At 34.0% G+C, this 17,118-nt stretch overlaps 1 protein-coding gene across 1 annotated transcript; it reads left to right on the top strand.

Annotated features, from left to right (window-relative positions):
• The first annotated feature begins 1,681 nt into the window (after window positions 1–1,681).
• sh3d21 (SH3 domain containing 21) lies at window positions 1,682–16,811 on the top strand. Its single transcript, XM_053495381.1, has 17 exons — window positions 1,682–1,888; window positions 3,041–3,198; window positions 3,268–3,325; window positions 3,563–3,675; window positions 4,228–4,318; window positions 4,444–4,490; window positions 4,578–4,620; window positions 5,018–5,112; window positions 7,334–7,432; window positions 7,784–7,829; window positions 10,255–10,317; window positions 10,654–10,771; window positions 13,225–13,384; window positions 13,678–13,761; window positions 14,102–14,211; window positions 14,322–14,385; window positions 15,252–16,811. The coding sequence occupies exons 1-17, from the start codon at window positions 1,885–1,887 to the stop codon at window positions 15,282–15,284; spliced, it is 1,386 nt and encodes a 461-aa protein (XP_053351356.1). The 5' UTR covers window positions 1,682–1,884; the 3' UTR covers window positions 15,285–16,811.
• The last annotated feature ends 307 nt before the right edge of the window (window positions 16,812–17,118 follow it).

Genomic DNA, 17,118 nt, shown 5'->3' with positions numbered 1-17,118 from the left:
AAAAAAAAAACATGTTTTGCACACCATTTTGTAACTGGGAATGGTGCGGTTTTTAGAATCAACTAATCAAATTCAAACTTGTCCTACTTAGTATGCACCTACCATCAATTAAAGTGACTGATTGCCCTGCACACATAAAGTACAGCTGATCCCACAGAATTTCCCTGAAATCTTGGTAACATTCACATGAAAAAGCCAGGGGTTGCAAGGAATATACAGTACAATGCAGGTAAGGAAATTCACACAAAAAAAAAAAAATCAGAATTATGTTACAAAAATCCCAACACAGTGGATATAGCATGGACCATTGTAAACACAATAATAAATAAGTAGACAAAATATGTCACAATAATGACATTACTAAGAACAGGTATCAATCTTAAAATGAGGAAAAGACCAGGCAAAAACTTGTTGGGGGTTTGGGGGGGTTAGTACTGGTTGCTCCCAATGTGTTACAAGAATCTTCTGAATTCTTCAGTTTTTATATGAATGGGCTATTAGGTAGGGTGACAGGATGGAAACCTTTTTTAAACAACAAAAATAATTCTAATAATACTTATAATTTGTCACAAAACAAAAAACGAACAAAAAACAGAGTACATCACCAAAAGAACAGCATCACCATGGCGAAGCATGAGGACGGCAGCATTAGGCTTTAGGGGTGCTTTTCTTTAACTGCACTTGAACTTTCAAATACATTGAATATATAAAATACAGCATAAAAAGATCAACATAGAATTTCATAAGCAGGTTTAGAAAAAATACAGTTGATCCCCAACTTACAATGAGGTTACATCCCAATAAACCCATAGTAATACTCTACACCCAATCTACCTCAAATGATGGCTTAGTCTAGTCTACCTTAAACATGTGTAAAACACTTACAGTAGCTCATACCTGGGGAAGAAATCCTTACACAAAACCAATTTCTAATAAAGTGTTGAATAGCTTATCTAATTTATTGAACACTGATTTATTGAAAATGAAAGATACCACTACAGTAATGTATGTTACAGAGCTGACTGTGCCCAATATCCTGAAAGACAAAAAAAGGGTAACGTAAGTATTTGTTGTTTTTCCTTTTAACTGCTAGGCTGCCTGGGAATTGTGGCTTGCTGGACTTCTCCAGCATCATACGTGTGTACGTACAGTATCACGTATATAGCCTGGGGGAAAAAATCTAAATTTAAAATTTGAGGTATTGTTTCTACTGAACATGTCCTGCTTGTTCAGTAGAAACTAAGACATAGGAAGACGGAAGAAACATTTAGGTTTCTACAATATGTCTTCAATTGTAAAATAACATTGGTGGATTTGTCATGTTGGTGTTTACTAGTGCCCTTTTTAAAAATTTTCAGTTCATGCTTAAAAACTATTCAAATTAACTTCTTTTCTCACACGCCCTCTGTTTTTCCCTGAAATACATTGCTAGCACACCGATTTAGTCCAGCACCACCAAGAAAACATTTCACAACACACAAAACTGATGCTGATCATGATAGACCTGGATAGTTATTTGTCAATAAACATTGACAGACTTCATGCATCATTGTTTAGCTCCTTTCGCTTCCTTTAGCTCTTACTTACTTCATATACTTATACCAGCAGAAACCTGTTTTACTTGTTTGTCTCTCTTCCTTAATCTCTCTCTCTCTCTTTCTCTTGTGCATATACACATACACAATCACGTCTTCTAGCTTGTCATGACTAGCTTAGAAGACTGCTGCAGAGTTAATATTTAACTAAAAAAAGGAGGATTGAACCTGCCTTTTCTGCGTTTGTGTAGCTCGGCCTATTGGGACTAGTAATTTCACAACATACGAGGTTCTGCCAGTTCCAGAGTCTACTGAATCTAAGTGGGAGGACTGACAAACATTAAGTGTAATGGGTAAGTCTTTGAACCTTTTATGAATGAAATAATTTAAAAGGATTCTTCTTGTGTTCGCATAGAGTGGTATAGCTATTTCTATACTGTATGCAATACATAGACAAGGAGTTAGTAAAATATGCAATACGGCTAACAAACGTGTATAGTTTTAATTTTGCTGTTGAGATTGTAGATATTAAGAATAATATACAGCACAATTTAAAATGAATAAAAAAATGAAGAGCTCTTCTTTTTAAACTTGTTCCAATATAGTTAAAGGAAAAATAGTCAGTTATGTGTTATATGTTAACTCCATAATGTGTTTCTGTGTAAGTAATTTTGTGTGTTGTGATAATCTGTCAAAAAGTAATTAATCTTAAGTGATAACCAAAAAAGTAATAATGCATATAAAAAGCCTTTAACAACTGGCTTAAAAATAACAAACATTTAAAAGTATTTCTGTATAAAGTAGTTTAGAAATGAATCTCTAATTTTGTATTAACACCATTATGGCTATACTATAATTTTCATAATAAAAAAAACAAAAAACAAAACTAAAATCCTTTGTTTGTGATTTGTTTGAGTACAGAAAATTCTTTTTAAGTGAGAACTTTTAGTCTGTTCTGTGGAGGTGCAACACACACGTTTACTAAGATTGTTGACTTTCCCCTCTCCAAGTGACTCTAAGAATGGATACTGTATTTCCCTACTGTGATTTAATAACATGGCAGCAGAGAACATATTTGTTATATTGTTAAGTTCACTTTATATGTAAAATAATTGCCTGTAAAGTCCTTGCAGATAAGACTACAGCTAGTGCAGTTAAAATCCAGAGTGCAACTCCACCTTACATACCACATACCACATACCTTCTGGCCTGTTGAAACACATTACTGTGCAAGCAAAGTCAGCTTTAACACAGACCTGTTTTGATTTGGCTAATAAAATAACATAATTTAATACATTGGTGCACAGGCTACAACTAAAAAGCATATATTCAACATATTGACTAAGGCCTTAAGTAGGCAGCAAAAAAGATTACATCGTATTTTACTACAATAGCAGTTACAGCAATGACATCAGCAGTAAAATTAGCTTTAGCATTATGCAAAGTTAATTATTAGTACTTCTACTGATGGACTAATGAATTCTCCATACTCCTGTCTATCTCAGAGGTGCTGGTGCTTTTAGATTTTGAGGGAACGATGGGGGATGAGATGACAATTCGTGCTGGTGATGTGGTGAAGAATGTGACCATGTCCAGTGAGGAGGGCTGGCTAGAAGGAGAGCATTGCGGAAAGAAGGGCATCTTCCCTGCTAACTTTGTCAAGGTCTGAACTACTTTTTGTTTAGCTCTTTTTGAATTCTTGCCTGCTAATGTCCAATTTCTGTCTCCTCAGGAGGTGCCTGTTCACTTAAAAGGAGACAGTAAGAGGGAGCCACGAAGCCTGAGAAAAAGTATGAACTTTTTACAGTATTCTTTTTAGGTTTAGCCGCAACAAAACTCTTAAGCATTTAGTAGGTCAGGAACTTATGCCGTGATAACATGACAACACTTAGACCACATCCTTTTACGACAGCAGAAAACGTGTCACTTAAGTGAACAAACAATTCTATAAGGTCCACTGTCATGTGGCAAGCTCTTTGAGTGTTTCTCTGTCTGGTAATAATTTTTCTGAATATTTAACATTTCAGCAAAGGTGATGAAGGAACAGTGCAGGAAATGTGAAGTGATTTACACCTATGCACCAATGCACCAAGATGAGCTAGAACTAGTTGTTGGAGAAACCATAGAGATCATCAAAGAGGTAGGTTGTAACATGCTTCTCTAAAGATGTCCTATAGCAAAGTATGGTTCTTAATTCTTTAATTTACTATTTTGTTATCTCCTGCAGTCTATCCATCACATAATTTTACAATGTGATTGAATGTCGCCAGTCAGGTCACTAAACAACTGCTCTTTAAATTAGTGATGGTTATATGATTATACATAATTTATTAAACAAATTTTCAATATCCAATTTATCCTGGTCTGAGTCATGGTGTAACTGAAGCATCGAGCGCTCAAGGAAGAAATACACCATAGATGCAACACACACCCACACACACACACACACACACACACACACACACACACACACACACACACAAGTACGTGTGTGGGGAAGGTGTTAGAAAACTGGAAAACCCTCACCTAAGCAGAGTAACCTTGTATAATCAGCATTATTATATTGTTAGCATATGTATGTGCCAAAACATTTGGGTACAACTAAATGATATTATTGGACTTTGATTTTGTAATGGTGCTAAATCTTAATGTTTTAATGCCATTCCTGGCCTGCTTGTGAATCTGCTTACAGATTGAAGATGGATGGTGGATGGGGAAAAAGGGTGGAAAAATAGGAGCTTTTCCATCAAACTTTGTAAAAGAAATTTTTGTCTGTCCAAAAGGTTTGGTAACAGTTTTTAACATTAAATGCAATATCCCGTAGTTAAGGTACTTCATACCTTTTAAAAATAAAAAATCAACAAGCTGCTACATTCTATTACCTTATTTATTTTTTTGTGATTTGCAGATGTGAAAAGCAGAGCTAAACTCTCTGATGCCATCTTCAGCAAAGAGGTACAGCACACTGTAGCACTGTTGAGAAGAAACTGTTGAGAAGAACCTGTGAAAATACATTTATTGAATATGTATTGTTTATTACAGGAAGCAATCCAGCAAAGAGCAAGTATACGTAAAAAGACAAACAGTAAGTAAAATCTAAAATACCATCTAGGTTGTACATTTTCTGTAATCCTGTTCGTCCAGTTCTGATGACTCAATCACGTAAGCATGAAAAATGTAACTCCATAGGTGTATTCTGAAAACTGTTGGGTAGTGCAGTCAGGGATGCCCTAAAGAATTACCTCATACCACTGGGGTATTAGCTTGAATTCTATTCATAAACTATTCCCTATTAACCAGTGCTTCTTAATTATAAGGAATCTCAGTCTGGAATCCAAATGCATTTGATGTATTATATCTGACACAATTTTTCCTCCTTCCGTGACTAACAAGCTAATATGTTTACAGTTAATAATTTGGTGCACCATCACAGTGTTGTCTAGCTTGATACACTAGAAATTCCTGTTTGTGTTGTTTAACAGTAAAAGAATGTTGCCAAGTTATGTTTGACTATACGGGAAATGCTGAAGATGAACTAGATCTAAAGAAGGGAGACATTGTCACCATCATCAACAAGGTCAGAAATCAAAGTTGGATTTAACCGATTACATTACTATCTTGCTCTATCTATTAACAGCTGAAGTCAGATGTTTACATATATTTTGGTTATCATTTTGAAAAATATAATAATAATAATAATAATAATAATAATAATAACAACAATAATAATAATAATAATAATAATAATAATATATTTGAATTTTTTTTCTTTTAACCACTCCACAGATTTCATGTTAAACTATAGTTTTGGCAAGTCAGTTAAGACATCTTCTTTATGCATGATGCATGTAATTTTTTAACAGTTATTTACAAATAGATTATCTCACTATTTTTTCATACCCTCAACTGACTGTGTATTTTTTTTTTTTTTTTTTATAATTTTAAAATCATGGTCAATAGGCTCATTGAGATAATTTGTGTCAACTGGAGGTTCACCTGTGGATGTGTTTAAAGGCCTACCTTTAGGCTCAATATAAATACCATGGGACCATGCAACCATCATACCATTCAGGAAGGAACCACATACTTTAGTATAAAAAGTAGAAATGAATCTCAGAACTCTGGTCTGATAAAACAAAAGCTTTAACCGTTTACCCTAATGACTATCATTATCCGTAGGAAAAAGCAAGTGACTTGGAAGTCAAAGAGTACCATTCTAGATCCCCATGTTGTGGGTGGTGCCTTGCTCCAGGAAAGACTGGTGCACTGCACATAATAGATGACATCAAGAGAAAAAAAGATTATGTGGATATACTGAAGCATCTCATGCCAACAGCCAGAAAGTTAAAGCTTGGTTTTAAATGGTTCTTCAAAATAGGCAATGACCCCCAAGCATACTTCCACAGTTGTGGGGAAATGTCTTAAGGACAATAAAGTTGAGATATTGAATTGCCCCTGGCTTTAATCCAATAGTCTTAATTTGTGTTAAGGCAACAATAAAGTTGACTTTGCATAGAAAATTTGTGGACAGAACCGAAAAAGCATATGTGAGCAAAGAGGCCTACAAACCTCTGTTACACATGTTTTGTCAGGAGGAATGGTCTAACATTGTGGAGTAAAAAGTTGTGGAAGGCTACCCGAAATGTTTGACCAAGTTAAAAAATTTAAAGGCAATATTACCAAATATCACTAAGTTTATGCAAACTTTACTTGTTTTGTAAACAAAAAAAATGTTTTTGGCTTAGGTCTATAGAAATGTCTAATTTCAACTGGATGTATGTTTGTATATATGCACAGATCAGCCATTTCATTAAAACCATTATCATTAAAATCACCTAGGTTTTAGGTTCCTCTTGTACCACCATGGTAGCTCTGGCCCCTCAGACATGCCTCTGCAGGATGCAGTGTTTTTTGGGTACGAGGCATGGACTTGTTTGTCCGGTGCATACCGGGTGCTTGATTAGATTAGGATCTGAAGAATTTAGAGGTCGGGTCATCAGCCTTGGACTACACAGTGGCCTGTGGTGCACTGGGTGTTCTGGTGCCTTTTTATTGTGGCCAGCATGGATCTTTTCAGCAGTTTGTGCTGCATTGGTTTTTGTGTGGGATCTGCCTACAAAAACTAGCCTTGGGTGCCCCTGATCCTGTCACCAGTTTATTGGTATATAATTGATAGTGTTTAATGTTATGGCTGATTGGTATATATACGTATGTATAAAATCAAGTGCCTTTTGTTTAGGCCCACAATATTGTCTTTATTTAAACTAATACATACACATTTTAGAAGCATTGAACTTGCTGACTGAATTGTCCATTTTATAATGAACTAAAATTGTATTCTGGCACAACGTCTTTGTTTCTTTGGTTGTGTAGGAGCCTGTGAATGTTTGCTTTCTTCACTTTTATTGCCACTAAGTGTATAAAAGCCACGCCTTTTAACATTTGGATACGCTTAGATTAACCTTGCTTTCAGGGGGAGTTTTTGCATTAGCTGCAGTTACTTTGGACTGTACATGCACTCGCCAGTGTGTTATCTCAACCTTAGTCAGGATCTCTGGCACTGGATTCCTTGGTGATTCATTCATTCTAACAAATTTGTCTGTAGGTACACAAGACTTATGGCAAACAATATGTAGTGGGAACATTAGATAAACCCTGCTCTTTGATGGCCTCATTTGTTATTTCTCAATGTACTCCAATACATCAATGATTGTAGACTATTGTAGACTATTTTGATTATACTTCTTTAAAAAATGTTTTCTGAGTTTTTGTTTACTTTTTCTTCCTCTTCATTGCAGGCCAGTGGTGACGAGGGATGGTGGGAAGGCGAACTAAATGGGCGAAGGGGCTTCTTCCCTGACAACTTTGTCATGATAATCCCAATGGAAGATCTCCAAGTGAGTGGGTGGTGAACTTCTCACACTATTATGTGTGGGAAAATGGGAGTGTTTTAACATTTTTTTTCTAGGTTTTTATCAAAGTTTATGCTTTATAGAGTCATACATACCCAAGTCATACATTACATTTCTATGGCAAGTAAAAGATGTTTGCCACTAGTTTGAGTTTACTCAGCTTTACCATGATTTTCTGTGATTGCATTTTTTCCTGTCATTTTAAATGTGTCTAACGGGAATGAATCAGCGACATCTGTTAAAAGGAAGGCAGAAGTCAGTAACAAACTGTTTCCACTATGGAAAGAGCATTAAACCAAAATAGTTTCTAAATGCATTTTGTCTTTCCCTTGTTAGGGTAAAAGCCAACCACCAGTGAGACGTGGCACAGAAAAGCATTCAGGTAAGACAATGATAATACATCTAAACAGCTGCTCTGGTAGCACATGTCGTCATGGAGTTTTTTTTTTTTTTTTTTTAGTTATTACTAATGTTGAAGACAGTCAATCATGTTGAGTGTTGTGACAAAGTTAATATTTTGATTAACTTTAGAAATGTCTTTATATGTAGGGTGTTAGTGTTGTATTCAATTCAAAGACTACAAAGATTTGTCATTGAATGTCAGTTATTTATATATATAAACAATACATGATACAATATGAAGACAATATTACATGATATAATATACATGAACCACATACAGTATGTCTTAATATAATTAATAAGTACATAAATAAGAACTCAAACTAGACCATCAATCATAATCACTCACTCATAGTTTGCTGAGCTGTTGAGCCTGAACCAGTAAAAGTTTTATTTCTAGCTACATATACCTCCAGTTTATTTTATAAATATCAGCTCATTTAGTTTTCTTTTAAATTAAATTAAAAATTTCATCTGGTAAGTCTAAATAATTATAAATAACATTAAAAGTGGTGACTTGTTTTTTTAATTATTATTATTAAGTAGGATCTGAAGAAGATATGTCTTTTTCTTTTTATCTAAATATAAAATATTTATATGCATTTTAGATGCTATTTACAGGAAATATTTACAGCCAATAGTTAATGTAACCTAATATATTTTAAGACACTTGACAGTTTCTCAAAAGAAAAAAAAAGAAAGGATGTGAAATGCTCATTACAAGCTGACACAACCTTGGAAGGTACAGGAAGTGTACAGGAAGTGTTTTTTTATGATGATAAGCTTAAAAATTGCTAAGAACACCTGTGACTTTATATGATAAACAATGTATTTAAATTTACTTGTATTTCAAATTCTTCTTTTTATTATTTTTATTATAATTATTACATATTTCTGCAACATGACAACAGTGCACCAGTAAACAAAACAGCATTTCCTGCATTCTGATAAATTCTGAATATCTTTGCTGAAGCAGTTCACAGGATAGTGACACATGACAGGAAGTTGTAGGCCTGTTTGAGGTCATATTATCTGAGTATACTGTAGGTTACAAGATGCATTTACAGGCATCTTTACCTTTAGAATGTCAGAGCAGATGCTGGAACCAAGATTTTGATTTCTTTAAGAGGGTATGTACAGTCTGACTTTTTGCAAGATATTTTTTCCCTCTTTTCAATTCAATGCCTAACTCTTACTATTTTAATGTAACTTGGTTAAGACATCGCAATGAATGAAATATGCCCTGTACTTCTAAATGGTATTTTATCTTTGATATTTTATGAATAAATCTAACAAATGCACTTTCATTAGAAAAATGATGGTGTGAAGTACTTCCTTGTCAATTTAAAATAATTTTTTTGCGTTTAACCTGAATGTATAACTTATTTGATGAGATTTTGCAAAAACATTGTTAAAATACTAAGATGTTGCAACATTCATGGTAATGACACATGGTGTACTTATCTGATGATATGACAAAAAATAATTTGTGCATATGTATCAAGCACTTTTTTTATATTTAGGAAGAATGAAAAAAAAAATTAATAATTTATGCACATTATTAAGCAAAAATATATTTCCCAAATAAACAAATAAAATCACCAAAGTTAAGTGGAGGGAAGATTTTTAACGGAACCCAAGAATTGTCAATGACCATTAAATTGGAATACTTGGCATTGTTGCAGTGTCGCTAATGCATACCAGATCTAAAACAATTATGAGTAGAGTTACACAGTTTTATGAATGTGGCAAGTGTCACATAGTTTCCTTAAGTAATTTCACCTTTCTGGTCTAACTTTTTAGCAAAATAGCTACCAGTAGTGTTGAATACAAATGAACAGTGGACGTTAAATCACTCATTAGCTGTACATAAGCTATCATTAAGTGCAAAATGATTTGCAGCGGTTTAAACATTTCCCAGCCTAATAAAAAAATCAATAAATAAAATAAAAACACAGACTCCTGGTTTAAATTCCCAGGACCTGTCTATCCCTGATCCCCCACCCCCAGTGACTTTACTGGGACCATTAATTAACTACATGTAGACATATACCTTGTGGAGGTATATGTAATTTTCTTATATGTCATATCTCATTTTATAATCTTTGTTAGTTTAAATAACTTAAAATGAAATATTGAATCATAAAATGAGACTTTAAAGGGTTAAGATAAATTTAAGAATAAACAGGAAACAGTGGGCCGGTTTCTCGGTCAGGCTTTCTGACATTCCCATGCTATTTGGAGACCCCTTGCATGCACCCCATGCCGTTTGAAAATGGTTCAAACATCTAGTTTTTCAGTTTAATGCTGTTTGCCAAAAAACGTTAAATGGCTTATAGCGTTTATGCTTAATCATGCTATTATGCAGCTCTTTTCACACTAATATCTCTCTTTTGGTATGATAGTAAAACAACCTTCTGGAATGGATAAAGGCAGCACTGAGGCAAGCAAAAAGTCAGAAAACAAAGGTAAGAGAATTTCTCTTGGAATAAATGTATGCTTGTTTTCATAATTCTATTATAAGAAAAAAAATAACTGTAAAGTTATACACTAATAAATGTATACATATTAATATGTATATACAGCCTTATATACATATTTATTGTCCATAAAAACATTTGTCCCCAAATGGATGTTTTCATTTTCATAATTTATTTTCCAGATATACAGTCAATGCAGATACATAATTAATGCTAACAAATCACATCTTCAGCATAGGCAGAAAGAAGAGAGAGAAATATAATAGTCATGAAACTTGCTTCTATTTCACAAAGAGCAATCACATTATTTATTTCTGTGAACAGATGAGAAGTCAGAAGCCAAAGATCTCAGAATTGATGTTCCTGGTAAAATAAAGCTGCCTGGTTTGTTTAAAGCCCCACCACCTCCAGTTAAAGACAAACCATATAAACCTGCATCCAAGTAAGTCAATATATTTAGCAAAGTTACATAAATCAACTTGGAATTCCTCTTTGCAGTACAAAATATTTTATTTTCATGTCATGATCAGACTGTCTGCTCCCCAGTCAGAAATGCCTCCTAGGAACTCCTTTAATGACATCACATATTGAAGTTGACTGTACTGGCGATGTGGCAATAACTCTTAGCTGAGTTCCAGTAATGTGCAAGTGGTGTTTATGTTGTTCACAAGAACCACTGCAGTGGACTCCGAGCCACCTTAGCCAGGATCGTCCTTCATGAATTTTCAGCCTTCTTTAAAATGTTTGCACTATTCAAATGTTTAACTGTAGCTAAGAAAATGTAATTGTTAATTTACATTTTATGTTTTACACCTTCATTCACAAAATTTCATCAGAAGTCCCGGTTTGATTTCAATGCCCTGTATGTATATACTCAATACATTGTGCCATGAATACTTTGGTAGCATATCTGCCTATCTTTTGGAAGACTAGGGTTTGGTTCCCTGGTGGGGAATCCCAGCCATAATGGTATACAGCACACTTTCAATCTCTCATTATGGTGTACAATGCACTCTCTGGATGAAATAAGCAGGTTTGTGTCTGGATGCAGATGTAAAATCATCGCAAGGTGATTTATCTGGAGCAGATGGTCCAAGGTGACGATCCCTAACAGGAGTAGCCAGAAGAAGAAACTAATTAATATATCAAACCTACAAGATTATACATTTATCTTTAGCTTTTTTTATTTGCCTTGCATTAATAAGAACTAGATGATTTTAAAAATAAGCAAGTATACAGGTTTTTCTGGTTCTTTGTTTTCATATATGCCACAAGTTGTAAGAGAGCTCATGTACAGTATGTGGAAGAGGTTAGATGGTGCTGTCCTCCGAGCATTAACAGTAGTTCAATAAGCTTATTGCAGAAAATACATGTTGGTCTTTATGCTCCCCAGTTAGTTTTCATACAGTGCTCTAAAAAAGTATCTGACCCCTCCCTGAATTTTTTTTTTGCTTATTTGTCACGCTAATGAATAAGATCATCAAACAAATTTTAACATTACACAATTATAACCTGAGTAAATACAAGATGCTGTTAAAAAAAAAAAAAAAATTTTTACAGAAAAAAAGCCCAGGCCATACCCAGGCCTAATTTCTGCCAGACCTGTTGAATCGAGAAATCACTTAAATAGAACCTATTGAAGCACGCTAAAAGATCTCAAAAAGCAATATGATCTAAAGAAATTTAAGAACTTATGTATTAGCCTGGAAAGGGTTACCAAGCAATTTCTAAGGCTATGGGACTCCAGTGAACCATGGTAAGGGCCCTTATGCGCAAAATGGAGGAAACTTGGAACAGTGGTGAATCTTCCCGGGAGGGGCCAGCCTACCAAAATTACTCCCAGGAGCAAAACATGTCTCATCCAGGAGCTCATAAAAAAAAAACAAGAACAACAACTAAAGGATTGCAGGCCTCATTTGCCTCAGTTAAGCTCACGTTTCATTGTTCAGCATTAAGAAAGAGACTGGGCAAAAATTACACCCATTGGAGAGTAATTTCCAAGGTGAAAGCCACTGTTGACCAAAAAGAACACAAAGGGTCATCTCACCCTTAGACTTTTGGGTAAATATGCTGTGTACTGATGAGACAAACGTTATTTTGAAACGGTGGAACTTTTTGGAAGGTGTGTGTCCCATTACATCTGGTGTAGCATTTCATTAAAAAGGCATCATATCAACAGTCAAACATGGTGGTGGTAGTGTAATGGTCATGGGCTGCTTTAGGGCCTGGATGATTTGCCACAATTAATGGAGCCATGAATTCTGTGCTCTACCAGAAAATAGAGACCAGAAGATTGCCATCAGTTTGTGGTCTCAAGTTCAAGCGTGATCTAAAACACAACAGCAAGTCCACCTCTCAATGGCTCAAATGAAAAAGGTTTCAGAGTGACCTAGTCAATGTCCGGACTTAAATCCATTTGACATGCCCTGTGTGATTTACCAGAAAATAAATACTTTACAAGTAGATCATACAAATAGATCATGTGCACAATTTTGACAATTATATATATATATATATATATATATATATATATATATATATATATATATATATATATATATATATAAAGAAAAACTATAACAAGATACTCAAAACATCCATAGATGTAAAAACATGCATATCCTTGCAGAATGATTCAAAATATTAATATGTTTACAATGCCTTTAAAAAAAAAAAAAAAAACTTTATTTAATCAATTTATTAATAGCTTTAGAGTATGCAGCTTGTCACTGAAAAGAAGTTGCTACTAAATAAACACTAGCACATTAGAATAAGTGCATTCATGGAAAACTTTTCTCTGGTTTGTTTTACCACTTTATGTACGCACACCATGAACATTAAACTTATCTTTCAGTATATGTATTATATGTTGTATTAAAAGATGCATTTTTTTAGGCCGAGTGATGACCAGTCTCCTGTGTCACCAAAACCTACAGACAGTAAACCAAAAGATTCAGACCAATTTGATGGAGTTGATGTGTCTTCTGCTAAACTTAACCACCCAACAGCCAGCAGAGCAAAACCTCCACAGAGGAGACCACCATCACACACACCTGTAAGTGTTTTCTGTACACATTAAACTGTCATTTGTTGTCATTTACCACATGGCTAAATTATTACTTATTGAAGAAAGCATTCATAACAGTCGAGTCCCATTAATACGAATTAATTAAGTGTGTTATGATCAAGAAAAAGTTTACTTTCTGTCAGGGGAGTGCAAGTAATTGGTTTTTCTCAGAACTGGAAAAAATTTGTTGTCTCACTTTAGTGAAATTTTTTTTTTCATAGAACTAGACTTCAAATTTACATCTGGTGGAAATGTGACTCATCCCTTATCTTTCTTTAAAGGCGTCCAGTGACAGCAACAAAAATGAAGCATCAGCAGTAACAGAAACAGATGGAGCTGATAAAAATCATACAGTTTCTCCCAAGGTTTGGAATCAAAAATTTTTTTAAGCAAAACAAGAGATCTAATGACTGCAGAGAAAATGATTATGAAATGGAGGCTAGTGGACAGGACTTGCAGAGACTTTCAGTTAATATCAAAGAGCTCAAAATATGTAACATTAATGTTAAAGCTCATCTGTCATCTTTATTATGAAAAAGCCTTTTGTGTACACTAAATATGTTTTAACATAATCTGATTGTGTGCTTATGCTAAATGTGCAAGGGTTAGCTGATAATCTTTAAAAACAAAGTGGAGGGTGTTTTCTATCTCTATTCTGTCAACAACATGACCTCCACTACTTTAACACCTCACTATCCCACTCAGACAGAGACAAAACCAGCAGAGGTCCAGGAGAAGAAACCGATGCTGGAGCAGATTCTAGCTGAACTTAAAGAACTGCGCATGGAAATGGAACTGTTCAAAACGCGACATGAGTAAGTATCACCATTAGACTAGCAAAAGTAACCACAAGATTGTAGATCTGCAATACCACACAGCAGTAAATAGATTATGTAGTGAATAAATGCTGTTATTCTTAACACAGAACTGACATGAAGGAACTTAAAAATGAGTTAAATGAGGAGAAAAGCAAACGAACAAGATTACAGGTAAGTAGATTTCTGGATTAAGGTCAAAATATTTTGCATAAACTTTAGATATTTAGATGGTACTTAGTTATATTACATTATTGCCAAACTATGAACATTTACTGTATGTTCCAATCGCTATTAAACTGTTCACTTTTTAAATTAAAATGTACAGTATTCTACAACAGTCTTGAGTCACCTCATATTTCTTCATATTGAATTAAATTATTCAGATTAAATACAAGAAATTGGAACAAATGTTTTAGTGTGACTGGCTGCAAAGTATCTAAAGACATCATTTGAAAACTGGTTGTTTATGTAACAACCTCAGCAGCAACCTCATTTCCCCTCTCATTTGTTCCAATTACTCAGCATTCAGCATCACCAGTATACTAATTACCGACCTGATCATCTGTCATCATCTGCACCTGTTTCTTACTGGTTCATGCCTTAAGGTGTTAAGATGTTTTTATGCTTAAATGATTTATAGGTCACTATGTGGCATAAAAACAAACAAACAAACAAACAAACAAACAAGAAACATTGCTCTAAACAGGCACTGGACTGAAAATGAGAGCCAAAAACTTGCCAAAAAATCGAAGCCAAAAAGTCATTAATGGATCCCAGAGAACTATTTCTGATGAATAAATTAAAAATACAAGATTGTCTGGCTCTTTTGACGCAAAATATTTTGAAATGAGCTGTGGTTTAAGACTTTTGCACAGTACTATGGTTATTATTAATACACATTATGAGAAGAAAACAAGAAGTTATGTTTTCTAACAATTCTAACCAAAACAAACATTATCCATAAGCATTTATGTGTCTTTATGTGTCTTCCACAAATTGCTAATCAGTCCAGCTATAAAAAATATTATTGTTTGCAGGATGAAGTGGAATTGCTGAGGAGGCAGAAGTAACCACAACTCAGCCATCATTTGAGATTGTGGTTTATATGCGCTATGCTGCTTTTAGCAGAATGCTGACTCATCATAAATCACGTGTACATGTACACATCGGACCTCACAGCAATTACTGATATATATAAACACACACACACAAAAGGTTAGACAAATGTGCATGTTTTCTAGCATGTCTGACATTTGAAACATATGGTTATTATATGGTGTATAGTAATCTTGGTGCTCTGTGCGATCATGTAAAATATGTCCCAATGATCCTGTTAATTTTCTATTTTGCAAATACAGAGTTCATATTCTCCCCATATTTTAAATCTCATCACATTCATGAATAATTGTTTACATTTAACAGGTACACACATCATTGTCTTTATTTAAACCTTTGGTAGTGCTTTAACGTTCATTCAGCTAACACTATTCAGAATATCAGTTGACATTAACACACCTTGAACTTCAGTATTAGTACACCACAGAAAACACAAAGAAAGAACCTAACACCTGTATTACAGTAGCTAGTTTTTTTTAAACAATAAAAAATAGGCACAATTATCTACACCTTATGCAATGTTTATACCATTATAATTCTATGATTAAAAGCTCTTATAAGATGAAATATAAACTTTAATTATGTTTTTTGACATTTAGAAATGAGTATAAGATGCACGTTTTAAAACTTACACCTCTAGTTTAATTAAGCAAGATAAGGTTTTTTTTTAAACAGACCTTAGTTTTTTTCAAATTTATCTTTTAACTTGCTTTGCTACTTCCTTGATGTTACTTTATTGTTTCTTAATTACATGGTTTATTAATGCTGAAGTTCATAGTGTGTTAACAAATGGATTAAATTGTCAGTTAAGGAAACCTTTATGTAAAGTATCACAACTTTTTGTCCTTTTTTTGCAGTGTAGTAAACATCATATCAGATTATTTCTTTAAAAACAAAAACGTTTATTTAATAATGTGATGCAGTATAATGAGACTAATTTATTCTTACTTTATAATGATGTCCTTTGCTAAAAAAGCCTCTCATGCTCAAAGACTAGCATCAGACCTTAATCATGAGTTGATGAGCTGCACTCAAAGCAGGGTTATATTTTCAACTGTTCATGCATGTGATATATTTTATTTAAAAAATATAAAAATTCTTTGTCACTATGGCACAGTGGGTAGTGAGAGTTGTTACCTCACAGTGACAAGGCTGATGGACCTTCTGCTTGGGTTTGGAGGGAACCCTTTTTTAGCTGCTTGTAAATACAAAAAGTGCAAAATTAGCATGACAATTGGACATTGGCTTTCTATGGCAAAAGGGTCTGATTGCCTTTCTGATCATTTTCTATTCAGCCTTGATTATGATTGCTGTGGGTTGAACTTGTGAGTACATACATATTCACCCCTGTTACTGTGAAATCCCATAGATTACTTCTCTGCCCTTTTGTCTTCTTGCCCTCTGATGTTTGGTACACAGTTTTCTTTGGGCAGAATCATGCTTCTGCCATATTCTTTCCATTAAATAAAAGAATATTTTTACTGGTGTGCTGTACGATGTCTTTTTTTGAAAAACTATCAGAACTACATTTTACCCAACTTGTAAGTGTATTTATATTTTGATTATATAACACTTCTGATGTTCAATCAACTAATTATGTGATTTCTGATAGCATTTTTGTTGCACCATTAAGAAGATATAGCGGAGTTCAAAGTAACCGAGTGATTACATGTTGGCAAATAAAGATTTGTTTTGTTTTTTAAAATAATTTTGCAATCTACAGTATGTGGGCTTTTTTTTTAAATATAGATTCATGATCTATAATTGCAATAAAATTTATGTGAAAAT

This window comes from Clarias gariepinus, chromosome 4 (genome assembly GCF_024256425.1).
Source record: "Clarias gariepinus isolate MV-2021 ecotype Netherlands chromosome 4, CGAR_prim_01v2, whole genome shotgun sequence".
NCBI classification, from domain to species: Eukaryota; Metazoa; Chordata; class Actinopteri; order Siluriformes; family Clariidae; genus Clarias; species Clarias gariepinus.
Note: the sequence above shows the minus strand (reverse complement) of the source record. Positions and strands in the feature narration are given on the sequence as shown.

Bases quoted from the DNA above. Each gene is read 5' to 3' on its own strand.
- sh3d21 (XM_053495381.1), top strand. The intron at 4,319-4,443 runs GTTTGGTAACAG...TGTGATTTGCAG, and splicing joins AATTTTTGTCTGTCCAAAAG to ATGTGAAAAGCAGAGCTAAA. The intron at 7,830-10,254 runs GTAAGACAATGA...TTGGTATGATAG, and splicing joins TGGCACAGAAAAGCATTCAG to TAAAACAACCTTCTGGAATG.